Source organism: Emydura macquarii, unplaced genomic scaffold (assembly GCF_026122565.2).
Source record: "Emydura macquarii macquarii isolate MOO-44397 ecotype Brisbane River unplaced genomic scaffold, CSIRO-AGI_Emac_v2 contig_2422, whole genome shotgun sequence".
Classification (NCBI taxonomy): domain Eukaryota; kingdom Metazoa; phylum Chordata; order Testudines; family Chelidae; genus Emydura; species Emydura macquarii.
Window position 1 is genome coordinate 26643985 of NW_027132559.1, and position 16094 is coordinate 26660078.

The following is a 16094-nucleotide window of genomic DNA, read 5'->3' on the forward strand; positions in this document are numbered from 1 at the left end:
ATAACCATAATAAATATTCAGTCCTTTTTAATCCTGCTAAGATCCTGGCCTCATTGAGATCGCTTCTATTTCTGCCATATCTTTTTAAAATAAAATAATCAGCCATGAACACAGTATTCCAGGGAAGGGTATGCCGTTGATTTGTGTAATGACATTATAATATTTTCAGTATTATTTTCTATCCCATTCTAAATACATCAAAACATTTATTTGCATTTTTGACTGCTACTATACGCTGAGCAGAGTGTTACATTGAACTATCTGCAGTGGCAAGTAGATCTTTTTCCTAACTGGTTATAGTTAATTCAAAACTGCGTAGCCTACATTAGAACAAATATGACGAATATTAATTATTGTAACATGATGAAAGAGTTGGTATTGTGACCAGTCTATTCAAGATGCTGTTTTACTTTAGTTTTGTTGTAATTTTTTTTCTTAATGTGAATCAAACTATAAAGCAAATGGATTAACTTTTCTGTGTAGAATAATTTTTTTCAAAAGTGCATTAATCACCTTTTCAAAAGTTTTATGTAGGCACTTAAGAACATAAGTGTCACTGAAAGTTTGCATAGCATTAAGAATGAAGCCAAGCTGATGTAGAGTTGAAGCAGATAGATTGCCTTAGGAAAAGGGAATTAAAGACCACAGTTATGCTCCATTTCATAGTGTGGGCTACATCTTAATACAGCCACTACGACTCCCTTCAGAATTCTACAGATCGTATTACATCTCTTTGGCAACTATACCATGCTTACATGGAAAAGTAGTTAATGTATTTATAGCTGTCTTTTAAAGTAATTGATCAGCTGTAACTGAAGAGGAAGCACTGTCTGACCAGCCTGTTCTCACATTGTGAGCATCTCTGGTGGTAATAATTCCTTTTTTCAAATAACACCAAGCAAACAAATTTGGAACTAAAAACAAAAATAAGTGATGGCAAACTGTGATTCATTTTCATTTATTGTATGTTAGACAGTGGAGAAGGGTAGAGAAAAATTTATATTCATCATTTGTCCCCAGTATTTTCTTAAACCATTATTGCTTTTTTCATTAGAAATCAGTATGCTATACTGTATTTGACTGGCCATATCCAGCAGATCTTACTTAGCCAACTCTTATTTAGACAACTAAAGTCAGAGGAAGTTTTGTCTGAGTGAGGACTTGCAGGATATGGCCTAACACATCCTCAAAATCTGCAGTTCTCAGCAAAAATAAATACTTGCTAATACTTGCTAATACTTGTTCATTTCAGTGAATACTATATTCATATAGGGATTCATAACGATTTGTGAAAACAGGTGCAAAATATCTTACTGCTCTTTTACAGCTTTTGCCAGCAAGACAAGTTGCCAATTACCTTCCAGTCCTGTGTGATCACTAAGGAGTGCCATGTGTCGGAGTGGTCTGAGTGGAGCCCATGTTCCAAAACATGTTTTGATATGACATCCCCTAAAGGAAATCGTACAAGAACACGAACCATTAAACAGTTTCCTATTGGCAGTGAAAGCGAATGCCCAGAACTAGAAGAAACAGAGCAATGTAGCTCCCAAGGAGATGGTGTGGCGCCGTGTATTACGTAAGTGTTAATGTACCGCATCCCATCAAAACAAATAATTTACTTCCAGTGGGAGAGTACAGGACATTTATAATGAGTTGATTGACAATACAAGTCAATTTAAAAGAAAATAAGAGGGTTTGGTTGATGTGTGTGTGATCCCAATAAAAGCTAGCATTTTCATGTAAATGCTGACTTTTTAAATGTGAATATGTGTGTACACACTGATACACTTATGTTCACTGCTTTGAACTTCGTTTAAGGGCACAGTAAATTAGTTTTATTGATTCAGTGGTGATTTTTCCCACAGATCCTTTCCGCTAGAATCCATCTTTGTTTGTTTGAAGTACAGGACACAATCACATACCAAGTGTCTTACACAGTAAGAAGCTGGTATGTATTCCTTGAGCAGCCAAGCTCCTATCTGACTTCACTGGGAGTTTAGGCTGATTAAAGAAGGCAAGACTGAGCCCTAAATCAGGAGGGAAAGAGACTAAAAGTGGTAGTAAATAAATTAGCCCTGTTTAGAGTATAGGAGGTATGATAGCAAGCACTTTAAATTCAAGAGATTACTTTCATCATTATAATCTAATTGAGATCAATATTAATTTAACAGTCACAACTGTGCTTTTTCTTTATCTGCCTGAAAAGAAGTGTTGGGGAAATAGCATTTGATATTTTGCCATGTTGCATCTGTGTGTTTGACTATGGAACACCATTTTCCTTGAAGAGGAGAAATATCATCATTCTCCATCTCTAGCAACATCAGGAAATGATTCCCTTGATATCTCCTTAAAGTACTCGTTGCGTAGAGATTCCTGTGACATTTATTTAATTTCATAAGTCTGATTGGGGCTTTAATTTGGAGTCTCAGATCTTTCCTATGCACTCACTGATTAGAAAGCTAGCAGCTTATCATCATTCATCAGTTCTCAGCAGGGGACTTGAGAACTGCAGAGAAGCCATCTTACTCTTTATGGTGAAAAAGGAATTCACTGAAATCATTTTTTGAAAAAAATAATAGAAAGTACAATTATAGTTTTGCCTTGATCTATAGGAGAAATTTTCATGCTGCTTGTCAAAAGTAAATTAGAGGCTTTTCCTTTTTTTCTTTCAGGTCTTATGTTTCTCAGTGTGCACATTTCTTTGATTTTGCTATGTTTTGTTTTGTTTTTTTATTCTTGCTGTCTAGTTCTAAACAAGTGCTAAAAGTCACAAAGCTGGAGGTTAGCAGAGTTGAGCATAAAACTCAATTTCTTTCCACCCAACATTCTTTTTCCGAGCAGTAAAATAATAAATGTAATGATGAAACTTAAAAAAAGATTTTCCTAAATGTAACCTTTTCAAAAATGAAATAATGGGGAAAACAGCACAAAGTGTAGAATACCAAACCTCATGCATGCCTGTAAAATAAAGATTTTTGGGGGCCCAATCCTTTTAGATAATGACTCTGAAATATTATGGCACTTTGATTTGTGTAATCAAATTACCTCATGCGGCTTTACATGTTTTAAAGAGCTAATTCTCCCAATTTGCAATTACTTTGATTCAGATATGGCTGGAGAACCACTGAGTGGACAGAATGTCGTGTTGACCCTTTACTTAGCCAACAGGACAAAAGACGAGGGAATCAGACAGCTCTGTGTGGAGGTGGAATTCAAACACGCGAAGTGTACTGTGTGCAAGCTAATGAAAATCTCCTTTCCTATTTAAATACCCTCAAGGAAAAAGAAGGTAAGTTTCATTCACTTGCAATTGAATTAGTGCAAAAACTGAATACTTCAGCATGTCGGAGATTTTTGACCTCTGTTGTCTTCTGTCACAAGTGTCTTATTTCATTATAGATTACTATGATCTATTTTTTAAAATCTAATTGAAATGGAAATATTTAATTGCAGGAGGAATGGGTTCATTCTTTATTCTGCACATGTCAGTATCTTACTCTGAGCTGGTTTTTCATAAGACTTCCTGCAAAATATTGTCTTCTTAACTGAAGGATGGTCTTGTGGTAGAAAGATTTAGGACTGGGAGTCAGGAACTCTGAGCTCTAGTCCCAGCTCTGCCACTGATTTTCTTCGTGATTGTGTGCAAGTCACTTGAACCCCTTTATGCTTGTATAGGTTTCACCTACAAAAAAGAAAAAAAAATAAGTGCATGTGTAAAGTCAAAATGGAAATATATATGTGAAGTTACTTTACAGGTTCAAAAAGAGCACTAAACTCGGTTTTTACTTGAAACCAGGCAAAAAGTTTTGGCAGACTTTCATGTAGAGTTCTTGTTTATGTGCAGACGTGTAACTCAGCTTGATACTTGTGTGGATTTGTCCTCCCAAAAATTGAAACAGGAAAAAAAAGGTTTATATGAAGAGAATCTCTGTAAATTAAAAACACCAAGCTTCTCATGGTTGCAGCCACTACAGTTCCCCTATCCCCTGATATCCTTTCATTTACATCTGTCTAAGGGAACTCCATTAACTTCATTAAAATGACTTGATTTACACCAGTATAGGTGAGTGAAGAATCAGGCCCTTAACCTTTTCCAAAGAAAGTCGTTATTTTCTTAGTGTCATGAGAATACCTACCTTGATAAAGGTGTCCTGGATACCAAAATATTCTTGTGATGAAAAAAGGAGGATGATCTTGTGTTTAAGGTGTTTGGAATGGGACTTGGGAGATTTGGGTCATTCCTGTTTTGCCACAGTCTTCAGATGTGACCTTGGAAAAAGTTTCCATCTGTAGAATGTGGCTAATAAAAATTCCATGCTTAACAGATGTAATGTTAGTGAGTTGGACGGTTGCTGTGGCAATTGGAGTCTTATAAGCACCTAGCTCTATATAGCTAACGTAAAATAATTTTCTGATGGGTTCAAAAATATAATTATATGCATTTTTGAAAAAGAAAATCTCAGTGAGATTTACATTAACATACATTATTCCCCAGCAGCAATAAGGAATGAATTATCCATTGGTAATTTAGAAATCCATCAAGACAGTAAATTATACTAAGTGCATTTAGCCTACAATTCTAACAACATTTATTTTTATACATTATACAGCTGTATGGTACAAATTTACATTGCCACAAAGGAACACAGCGACATAGTCCAGGAAAAGGGACATCCTTGACTTGGACATGCATAGTTAAGCATTTAGAACAGAGGTGGCCATATTGCAGCCTACAGAGTTTTCTAGTGTGGGGACTCTTTAACGTGGCACTTCAGCTTATGGAGACTGCCAATCCCAGCATCCATTTTAATGCATCTGCTTGGATTCAGATGGAGCATTATTTGCTGAGGCTTCTATGCTCCATTGGTTGCACCTCTGTATTTATGAGGGAGAGGGAGTCCTCAGTCTGCTTCATTTAATACAAATTAGTTGCAGCCCCATGGATCTTGGCAAATTTCCTCTGGGACCAAGTTTAGATGCCCCTGACTTAGAAGTAAAGAATGACAAACTCTCAGCTAAAGAGAGGCAACAATAAAATCAGCAACAGCTTACTGTTCAGAATGATGATCAGGATTTTGGTAGGCTGTGAAGTCGTGCTGGCTTAGGCTGGTGTGAAATCTGTCCTTATCAGAATGTGACAGGAATATGCAGAGCCCATCAGGAGGTAATCTCTGTAGGCCCCAGAAGGCTGATTAAAATGTAACTAGACTTTGGATGCATAAACATGAGAACACTTTTTTCAAGAGCTCGAACTAGGGGTGAAGTGGGTTTTAGTTTAAAAAGCTCTGGGGACGTTTCCCATGTTAGGAACAGATGAAAAAAGTGGGGGTTTTGTTGTTGTTTTTTTTTTTTTAAAGCATCAGTGCAGGGGAGAACTGCTGTGGTGCTTCTGTGCACCTGTAGAAACAGCAAATTGGTGTGATTAAATGATGTGACTAAAACCAGGCAATAATTCAAGAATGGGAGGGGGAAAATCCCACCAACCCTAGCAGTGGGAAACCCCTTCTTACAGTGTCGCTCTGTGTTCATAACAGCTAATGCGATCTTAGTAAGGCTGTTTTGGAAACTTCCATTCTCATACTCATAGTGGTGTTTCCCTATTATTTCAGAAAGTCAGTCACAGAGCACGTCGAAGTCTAGTGCTGCACCACTTCTATCCATCACTTTTGAAATAACAGGTAGGTAATTAAGGCCTTCTACCTGACATTTCAATTGAAAGTGTGGCTATATTAAAAATATCTCACTCTAAAATAGTTTCTTTTACTGTACCTCTGGGCTGTCCCTCATAAAGTTCATGATAATAAAAGAAATAAGAGGTCAGAATATTTACACATCCAGAGATAGACCTGAAATACAACCTCATAGGACAGACTCAAACCAAACCTTTATCAGTGTTTTGAAATGTTCTGATAAATATTTTTCATCTCCTAGTTTCCATCCTGGCCCTAAAGTGCTGGGAATTCCTTTGGTCTTCCAAAATTTCCACTTTCCTTTGTTATTTCCAGCTCTGTTTATCTGATTTGTATAATTCAGATAAGAATATGAACTTTGGATGTTTCTTGAAACCTGAACTCCAAGCCTTGTGGGGTTTGTACATCCCCGTAAACCAGGTTCATAAATTTACTGTCTTCATTTCAGAAATTAGAAGTTTACGGTTGAGCAGGAGTGTTGTGTGTAATGTTTAGGACGGGGAACTGGAAATCAAGGATTACTAGGTTCTGTTGTTCTGCCACTGACTTGCTGTGTACGTTAGGCAAATCACTCAACTTCTCCTTGCCTCTCTTTGCCCATCTGTACAATTGGTATAATTGTGTACCTAATCATTGAACTGAAAGGGACTACTTACATGCATAGACATATACAGGTGTGTAAGTGTTTGTAGGATCAGAGCCTTAACTGGTAGCTTTATAGTTTGGCAATAAAATTTAGCACATACATTGCAGAAAACTGGGAAGGAAACTCGTGATGTTATCTTTCATCAGTCTTTTTAAAAATGCTCATTTCCTCTACTCTGAAAGTAGAAGAACCAGTGGCCTGAAAAAAAATAGTGAGCCCTTGCTGGGGCAGGGATGTACAAATGCTCTTCCTGTGACATCCTGGCCCAATTAGCAGAAGCTGCCCAGAGAATATAATGAATCACCTCATCCCCAGACTGTAATCCCATGATGGCCATTTTTGGGCCACACTTGTCAGTTGTGATTCTCTGCCAGAGGAAGAGCTGGTGCACATCCTTGGTGAATTTAACCCAATATTTACCAAGAGAGGTGAGTCTGTGTTTTTCTCATGATGATTTTTTTTAAAGTAGCTACTCGACAGCCCCCATGTTCTTAGGCTTCTACCTTGCTGTATGAAGTTCTCCAGTGACTTGTCTAGCCAGTATAGAGCTCAGGAGAAAGTTCCTGGGGTTATAGCTAATTCTTTTCTAGGCAATTGCTAATAGGTAGTATTCTTTGGGACTAAACACATTGAGGAAGCAGACCATAAGTGGGCACAGAAAAGCGACTCATAGACTCTAAGGTCAGAAGGGACCGATATGATCATCTAGTCTGACCTCCTGCACAATGCAGGCCACAGAACCTCACCCACTCATTCCTGTAATAAACTTCTAATCTATGACAGAGTTATTAAAGTCCTCAAATCATGGTTTAAAGACTTTAAGGTACAGAGAATCCACCAGCAAGTGCACTGTGCCCCAGGCTACAGAGGAAGGCGAAAAACCCCCAGAGCCTATGCCAATCTGCCCTGGGGGAAAATTCCTTCCCGACCCCAAATATGGTGATCAGTTAAACCCTGAGCATGTGTGTAAGACTCACCAGTCAGACACCCAAGAAAAAATTGAGTTTGAATTTTTTCGGTTTTTGTCCCACTTTAGGAGAAAGGGGAAGTTCTAGATGTTTTAGAACACAGTAAGAGAGAGGTTCCTAGTTCAGCAGAGTGATGGTGTTTTTGTGTCTATAGTTTTTTTTGTTTTGTTTTGTTTTGTTTGTTGTTTAATCTCCCAGCCCGAACTCGAAAGCCATTCCAAACCTGGACCTAATTTTTTGGTTTGGCAGGGGGAAAGTGAGAAACATTCTGTTTTGTTCTCATTTGTGCCCAAAATTTAAGCAAAATATCTGAAAACCACTCAGAGTCTGTAGTATTAACGTTCAGCACCACTGATGGGATGAAAGAATTAAGCCTCCTCATTCACAACCTCTATTACAAAAGCATAAGAAGAAAGCATGAAAGGGCAGCAATGAGAGGGAAAACATCTTTCTGACTGTGGACTTCTGTATCCAATAGCTGCTTCTTTCAGATCATGTCAAGTAAAACAATAAGGGCTCAGATGCTGAGCTTATTTACACTGGTGTAAATCTGGAGGAAAGCCACTGAAGTTAATGGAGTTGAAATATTAACAGGAGGTCCCGGATTGCCACAGCTCAGCAGTTTACTGTAAAGAAAACAAATAATCATACTCTAGCACCTCTGGCTGAAATGAATCCTAGATATGTAGCTAGCAAAGTAGTTTGGGAGCTCTCTGGATGAAAGGTAATATATATAAAAGAGATCACATCACGCATGAGATGGTAATAGGAACAAAAACGCCTTTCCTGGGTTTTTTTGGTTTTGTTTTTACTTTGTGCGACTTGCTACTATCAGATGGTTTTTCAACTTTCTGCTAAGGCTTTGGCAGCACTGAAATAGGCTTTCAGGTATGCAGATATGCACAGTGATTTGGTGGAATTACTGGGGAAATTATGGCTGAAGATAAATGCCCCTTTGTCGTGCACAGAGATGCACAGTGCCACACTGGGTCATTCACTGTGTGCTCTACACACAACATTTATTTGAGATGTATCAGAGAAGCTGGTCAAACCCAGACAAGTTTCATGCAGTCAGTTACTGTTACTGTTGATGAGTTTTTAGCTAAAACAGTGTTTTAGGGATGGATATTGGGAAGCAGAGCTATGCAAAGAACTGATTTTTCAAAACTGTCAACAGATCGAAAAAGAAGTAGATTGATTTGGGTTTAAAAATCCAAATGTTTTGGAATTTTTGGTGAATCAAAAAAAAAAGGGGTGGGGGGATTTAATTGAATGTGAAAACCAAAGTGTTGCAGTCAACCTGAAATGTAACATTTCTGGTATTTTTAGTAAAATCAAAGGAAGGAAAGAACTAAGTGTACAAAAACTGGTTGTGCTGCCACTCCCCGACCCCCACTGCTTTTATAACCTTTAGCCCAGTGGTTTGGGCACTGCTTCAGTAATTATTTATACAAAGTGAAACAGCTTCAACAGGAGAGATTGAGACTCCTCCTGACACTTCCCCCCACAGAATAGCCTGGAAGTAAGGGCACTCACCTGGGAAGGGAAGACAGGCTCAAGATGATGCTCCAAAGCAGGAATTTGGACCTGGGTCACCCATATCCCAGGTGATTGCCCTAACCATTGGGTGTAAGTGGGATATTGCTACCACTACCTCTGCTTCAAATAGTCCCAAAATCCCCTTGTGAATCTGTCCCCCAAAACTGAAAGGTTTCATTTTGATGATGTCAAAATGATTCATTTAAGTTTTGCTGAATTTTTTTTTCACTTCAGTCAAAACAATTCACCAATTGATGCAAAGTCGCAAAATGTTTTGGTTGACCCAGATCTGCATTTGGGAGCAGAAAAGAAAAGTTTTAACTATAAATTTTTTCCCACTTCTGTGTGGGGAGCAATTTGACTAAGTTCAGTTGGAGTGACTGAATAAGCAGTTTATTTGTACTGTGCATCATTGTAATGTGTGTTCTGCTAAGGTATTGCTACATAAGAAATAAGACCAAGATTCAGTGGGGATAAGTTTTCTTAATTTATTGTTCTTTAAAAAAGAAATTCTGAATAATGCTGTGTGATGCGCATCCTCAATTTAAAATACTGGGAACTTTTTCAAATAATTATTCTCTCCCACCATTGCACTACTTATTGAAGTAGCTTGAGAGGCAAAAAATCTGAATGGGTAGCAGACACAGTCATTCATAAGAACTTTGAACTTCATATTACACTGAAGGATAGTAAACAAGATGGCATAAAATGGTGCTGTATTGAGAGAGAGAGAGTTATTTTACTACTTATATATCCCTGAAGCATTTCTTGCTTTCGGTACCTTATAAATTAATGACTGAAGTGGCAGATATTTTCAACAGGTCTTATATGAACAGTATACTTGATATTCTTCGTGGAAGAGAAACTGAGGTTTTTACTCAGGGCCATACCATGTCTGGCCTTTATACAGATGTCCAGTGGGAGAGGATTCAAGGAGCCTTCTGCCCATCTGACTTGACCTACTTAAGGCCAGACACAATTGCAGGTCCTGCTGTTGTGAAAGTCCAGGAATGGTTTCCTCTTTATTCCCAGAGAGGAAGAAATACTTTATAGTTCAAAGCACTAGCGAAGAGGAGGACATGGTGCACTGGAGGAACTATGCTGCACCATATGAAGGAATATAGCAGCGGGTACCCTGCCCTTGTGCATCAGCAGCCTTTGGGAGGCATTCTTAAGAATGTTTCTCTGTGCTCCTACTGGGGCTCCATAAGGCCCCCATAGCAGGGTTGTGCTTCAAAGTCACACATGACCCTTTCTTTTTACACCGCCTTTACTTAGGCAAGCTCCCAAATGAATTCAAGGGGAGTTTGAGCAAGAACAGTGTGAGGACCTAAGAACTGAGCATAAAGGCTACATATAAAAGTGGTGGTGACTTGCTAACTCCTGCTTTTTTAAATATTATTCAATAAAGATACAGTTACATGCAAATTATATTTGTTTACATTTACTTTTGCTATATGTTATGCATATTATGTTGATGATCATGCACTTTAGGAACAGCCTTCTGGCTTCTGGGAAATTACCAATGCAGCCCTTGTTGTCATAAGGTTTAGGCCCCCACCATCACACTGTACATATGTTAGAATACTTCTTTCCTGTAATGTCTTCTTGTTTTAGAAGGCGGAAGTGCTGGAGGAAGTAATGTTTAACTGCTATGTACTATCTCCGCACTGTAACTTGGCTGTATGGAGCAAAGCAGTATAAAACCAGGCACAAAGTACCAGGATGGGAAAGACAGTTCCACAGGATGCTGCCTTCTCTTTCCCTTCCCTCTCAAAGGGCAGCTACTAATCATCCATTAGTGGGCCTGTGGCTAAAAAAGGGTGTGCATTATCTGAAGGATCAGTCAGACAGAAGCAGGTGCATGTAACACACATACATGTGAATAAGGGATAACAATAGCATGCGGCTCATCCATTAAACCTCTGTTGTTGTTGCTGTGTTACTGTGATCCTCAAGAGCCTGATTCTGCCACCCATACTCCCTCTTAGTAGTATCTTGCTCCACAAATAGTTGCAATCAATGGGACTACATGCAGCATAAGGTGCTACTTAAGGTGAGTAAAGGTGGCAGAACAGAGCTCTAATATATTAAACTTTTGTTTTGAAAACACAGTTCTGAAGGAGCAGAGTTATGATGTTTAACTTTGGGGAATCACATCTTTTTAATCAGTTGGACAGAGGAAATCTGAATGGCTGATCTATATTATATGCTTAGTTTTAAGTATTTTGTATGGAGCTGAATTATGAAAGATCTTCTCTTGAGAGTTATTGATAAAAGCAGATTGCAGTATAGTAACACATTTGTTGTTTGGTGACATATGCATACAAAAGAACATAACATAAAAAGGAATGACCATACTGAGTCAGACCAATGGTCCATCTAGCCTACTATCCTGTCTTCCGAGAGTGGCCAATGACAGGTGCTTCAGAGGGAATGAACAGAACAGGTAATCATCAAGTGATCCATCCCCTGGTGCTCATTCCCAGCTTCTGGCAAATGGAGACTAAGGACACTTCAGAGCATGGTTTTGCATCCTTGCCCATCCTGGCTAATAGCTATTGATGGATCTATCCTCCCTGAACTTATCTAGTTCTTTTTTGAACCTTGTTATAGTCTTGGCCTTCACAACATCCTCTGGCAGAGTTCCACAGTTTGACTACGTGTTGTGTGAAGAAATACTTCCTTTTGTTTGTTTTCAGCCCGTTGCCTATTAATTTCATTTGGTGACCTCTAGTTCTTGTATTATGAGAAGGAGTAAATAACACTTCCTTATTTACTTTCTCCACACCAGGCATGATTTTATAGACATCTATCATATCCCCCATAGTCATCTCTTTTTCAAGCTGAAAAGTCCCAGTCTTATTAATTTCTCCTCATATGGAAGCTGTTCCATACCCCTAATCACACATATATGCCAGGAAGGGTATCCTAGTGTGCCTAGAGCGTGTGCCGTAGTGTACTGAAGGCTGCATCCTGGCTTTCCATGTAGGAGCACAGGATGGTTCTGCTCTCTTATAGGCCTTACCTGGTCTGCAAGAAATGGGGCTTCTGCCTGCACAGATACCATTAGTGTGGACTGATTGCACACTGTTGGAAGTAGTGTATTAAAACAATTATACCTATGTACTAGATAAAAAAGCTATGTAGAGAATATATGTTAGATAGTTTTCCTTGAATCAACTAAAGCCTCCACTGCACAACTTTTATAGGTGGGTGCTTTTCTGTGTGTATGGAAGGGTTTTAGAGTCAAAGGAAATAAATAGACTGTGTCTGTCATCATTATATTTCAGTGATTTAAATTCAATATATCTGATTTGGTCTGCTGTTTAAGTGTTAGCATTTTATGTGATTATAACTAGGCTTTTGAAGTCAACACCTTATTAAGGTGAATGAAAATTTACACTTCTGTAGATTCAATTGTTCCAGTCAAGATGCACTCAATAAGAGCGGAGAACATTGGTTTGCATGGAGGGCAATGTGAAGAACTCCTGTAATAATATACTCCATTCATTAATTACAAGAGCTAGGACCTAGAGAATACAGCAATATTTGTGGAATCTTCCTGATTCCACATAATCTGGTTTGGCTCCCTCCATGCAGTGAGTTCAGTAGATTTATTTTTTTAAGAGAGTAGTTTTACCCTGATTTCATCAGATTAAAATTATGACAAAGTGTAATGATGTCAACTTGGAGCAGAGCATTATGCAATTGTTAAAAATATGTTGTCTTTGTTTTCTCTAGCTTCTAAACCCGTGGATCGGAAACTGTGCACAGGACCTGTACCCAGCACCACCCAATTGTGCCATATCCCTTGTCCAATAGAATGTGAAGTGTCAGCGTGGTCAGCTTGGGGACCATGCACCTATGAAAGCTGTGATGACCAGCAAGCCAAAAAGGGTATGTACACATTTTAAGTGCCTTCTTTTCAAAAAATATTTTAAATGTACTTAGTTTGTACATAATACTTGAAAAAATATTTCCAAGATCAGGCATCTTTGACAATACAGATCTATTCATAGTTATACCATCAAGAGAGCACACAACAGCCTCAAAAAACAAATCATAATATAACCAGCCAAAACCCCTTCAAAACAAACCTATCCATAAGTACCACCTCTCAGTATTCTTCCCCAAAGGCCTTGGGAAAGAGGTGGACTTTCTAGTGAGTTCCGTAGGTCAACAGATCTGAGCTATTTCAGGACAATTATGAAGTTGAGGGCCTCCTCTTAAATTGAGAGGGATTCAGCTTGAATATCTCTCCACATCACAGCTATGCCAGTGTCACAAAAAAGGAGAGTAGCAGTCTCTAAAGTAGTAACTTCCCAAGCCCTTCAAAGATTTACGAATCAAGACCACCTTAAAATTCACTAGCAAATCATTAGGCAACCAATGCAAATCTTAGAGTGAGTGCCTCATTTGCTGAGCACCATTCATACCTGGCTTAAATGGCAGGCTGATGTATTGTGTGCCAGTTTCAGTTTCCAAAGGTATTTAAAATGTAGCCTCATGCAGTGTATATTGCATGTATCAGCTCTCAAGGTGTCAAAGTCATGAATTATAATAGCAAGGTCCACCTCCAAACAAAAGACTGCCTCCTCCCACCCAGAGATAAGAAAAGCAATCCTATTCACTATTGCTATGTGATCATCTAACACCAGAGAGGATCCAGTTGTATCCCCTTAATTGCAAACTCTGATGATAAATGCCAGCCACACATAATCACTTAAAGGGACAGCCATAATCCTCACTATATTTCAGGGTTTTTTTCTCTATCCCACCAACATCGTTTCAGTCTGTACGCAGACAGTGGTAGTAGTCATTAGTCATAAGAGATATGGAACAGACTGCAGCTCCGTCCATACAATCAGCTATTTGTAACAATTTCAAGCTAAAACTATTGTACAATACATGTCATTTATCTACTGAATAACACATACAAACCTATCAGGGAGGAAGGGATAGAGCAGTTCCCTAGAAAGGATTTAGCACTTAGGAGCCCTACTCATGGACCGACACCCACTTGTGCTAGGCACAATATAAACACAGAACAAAAAGACAAGTAGTGCAAGCTTAACAATGGTGCGTCCTGTCTATGTGACTCAACTTTGATTATTTCTAAGGGTGACAGAGCAAATCAGTTTCCATGTCCATTCACTCCTTGCCCCTTCTTCTGAGGCTAGTAGTGAGGTTGGTTATTATTCTTAATGCTGCTATTTTTTTTTATATTTATGTATTTTATATATGTTTGATAGGTGTTTGTGCGTGTGGGTATGTCTGTGTTTCAAATTGATTTGGACACATGTCCATTAGAAATACATTGAAGCTACCAGCTTACTTTATGCTTTTTTTTAAACTTTAATTTCTACGTATTTTAATGTATATTGTCAAAGTCCCAACACAGAGAAGATGTAAGGGGTGGTAAGGTTGGCAGATGAAGACCAGACACTTAGAAATATATAAGTGGAAGTTTTTTAATACTTCTGGAGAATGTGCAATCCTTTCCAGGGAACTGCTCCATCCCTTCCTCCCTGATAGGTTTGTATGTATTATTCAGTAGATAAATGACATATATAGTACAATAGTTTTAACTTGAAATTGTTACAAATAGCTAATTGTATGGACGGAGCTGTAGTCTGTTCTGTATTCTTATTTATTGTTCTGTTTAGCTACATTGTAATTATAGGGTTTACTCTTGGGACTCATAGTGTGGAGATGCATTTCCTTGCTGCTGTTCTGAATCCATACCTTTGTTGTTTTCTAGATTTGAGAAACATGATAGGATGGGGTTTCATCAAACTATATGTGACCATAAACTTTAGATTCATGGACCAGGTAGAGTGTGTGCATGTGGTGCTCAGCTTCTCCATGAGAGACGGGGTTGGTTGAGTTTATTGGTAGTGATTACTGGCATGTAGAAAAAACCTGAAATAACTTTGTCTCCATTGTAGTGCAAAGGTGGTGCTATGTGCTTTTTGGAAAATATATGCCCAAAATCAGCTTCTCTGGTACTTTGGAATTGTGCTTCCTGTTTTTGTTTTATGTGATGTGATTTAAGTTTTCTGCTGCAAGTTAGGGATGGATAGAGAGAGACAATTTGTCCTTTTGATCTGCTTGTTTTATTTTCCAAATCTTCACCATACTTTTTCAAACTTGGATATGGATTGCAGTATTTCTGCCCAGTCTGTTTTAGTATGGATAATGCTGAAGTGGGGGAAAATGTGATAAAAATCTGATCTTTGACAACTGTATGATAGGGTGAGCTTTAAAGTCAAATCTGAAAAAATAAATTTTCTAGTTAAGTCATTTTATGGTTCTCCCATCTAGCTATGGTCTCATGTGATAAATCTGCCCATTTTTAGACCTGCAATTTGCTCCACCATGTGATTGTTTTAGCAAATTGAATTGATTTGTAATAGCTGAATAGGTCAGACATAGACACAGAGAAGTATTACATTTCCTTCTGTAGTAAACAGCTATATGCCTCAAGATATCTCTCAGATGTTCATATTTATCTATCTTGTTTTCCTATATGATAATTTATTTTATGTATTAGTTCAAGTATAAGCAGCAATGTGCTGTTTAGTGTTTTCATTTCCCATATCTATATATATAGCCAACTTTCCTCTTACTCTATTTTCCTCTAGTTACTTCTACATGACTCCAATTTTCCCACTGTTAGTGTCAGAAGCAAAGTTGCACTTGTAGATCATGGTAAGGGAACTTAAACATTGCAAATGTATCCCTGTAAAATAACCTGGATTTTCCACTTAATCACACCTATTTCTAGTACTATTCAGTGGTCAGCTGCAGGACTGTATGTGAATCCACCCATGAATGTGACAGGGAATTCTCCTCTCTTTCCCGCTGACATACATTCACATGGTAACAGGAATGGATATGTCATTGCAGAAAGCAAAGGCATCTTGACAGTGAGATGAGAGGAATCCAGGCGTTACATAGGTTCCTCTTCACTAGTTCTCTTGTACTTTTTGTTTCCCATATGTGCTTCTTTAGGAAACATTTAGATGCATGTGCTGCTTGGATTGAAATATTTGTGCATTTTACTGTTGTGAATTCATGAGTGAAAAGCAAACAATACCTTTTTCTCACCTTTCTGTCACTGTCACTCCTGTTCCCGTATTTCCCCCTCTTTTCTCCTCTTTGCCCCTCACTCCCTCTCTCGTCTATTTATATCTCCCCCACTTTCTATTTTACAGTTTGCATACCCCCTTTTTTTTCTCCTGTATC

The 16094-nt window shown here is 38.3% G+C and overlaps 1 protein-coding gene across 1 annotated transcript in view; it reads left to right on the top strand.

Annotated features, from left to right (window-relative positions):
- THSD7A (thrombospondin type 1 domain containing 7A) overlaps window positions 1–16094 on the top strand; it is a 451937-nt gene that overhangs the window by 306484 nt on the left and 129359 nt on the right. The window contains exons 7-9 of the mRNA XM_067562127.1: window positions 1328–1576; window positions 3108–3289; window positions 12588–12743. Coding sequence (XP_067418228.1) covers window positions 1328–1576; window positions 3108–3289; window positions 12588–12743 — 587 coding nt within the window. The remainder of the gene's footprint in view (window positions 1–1327; window positions 1577–3107; window positions 3290–12587; window positions 12744–16094) is intronic.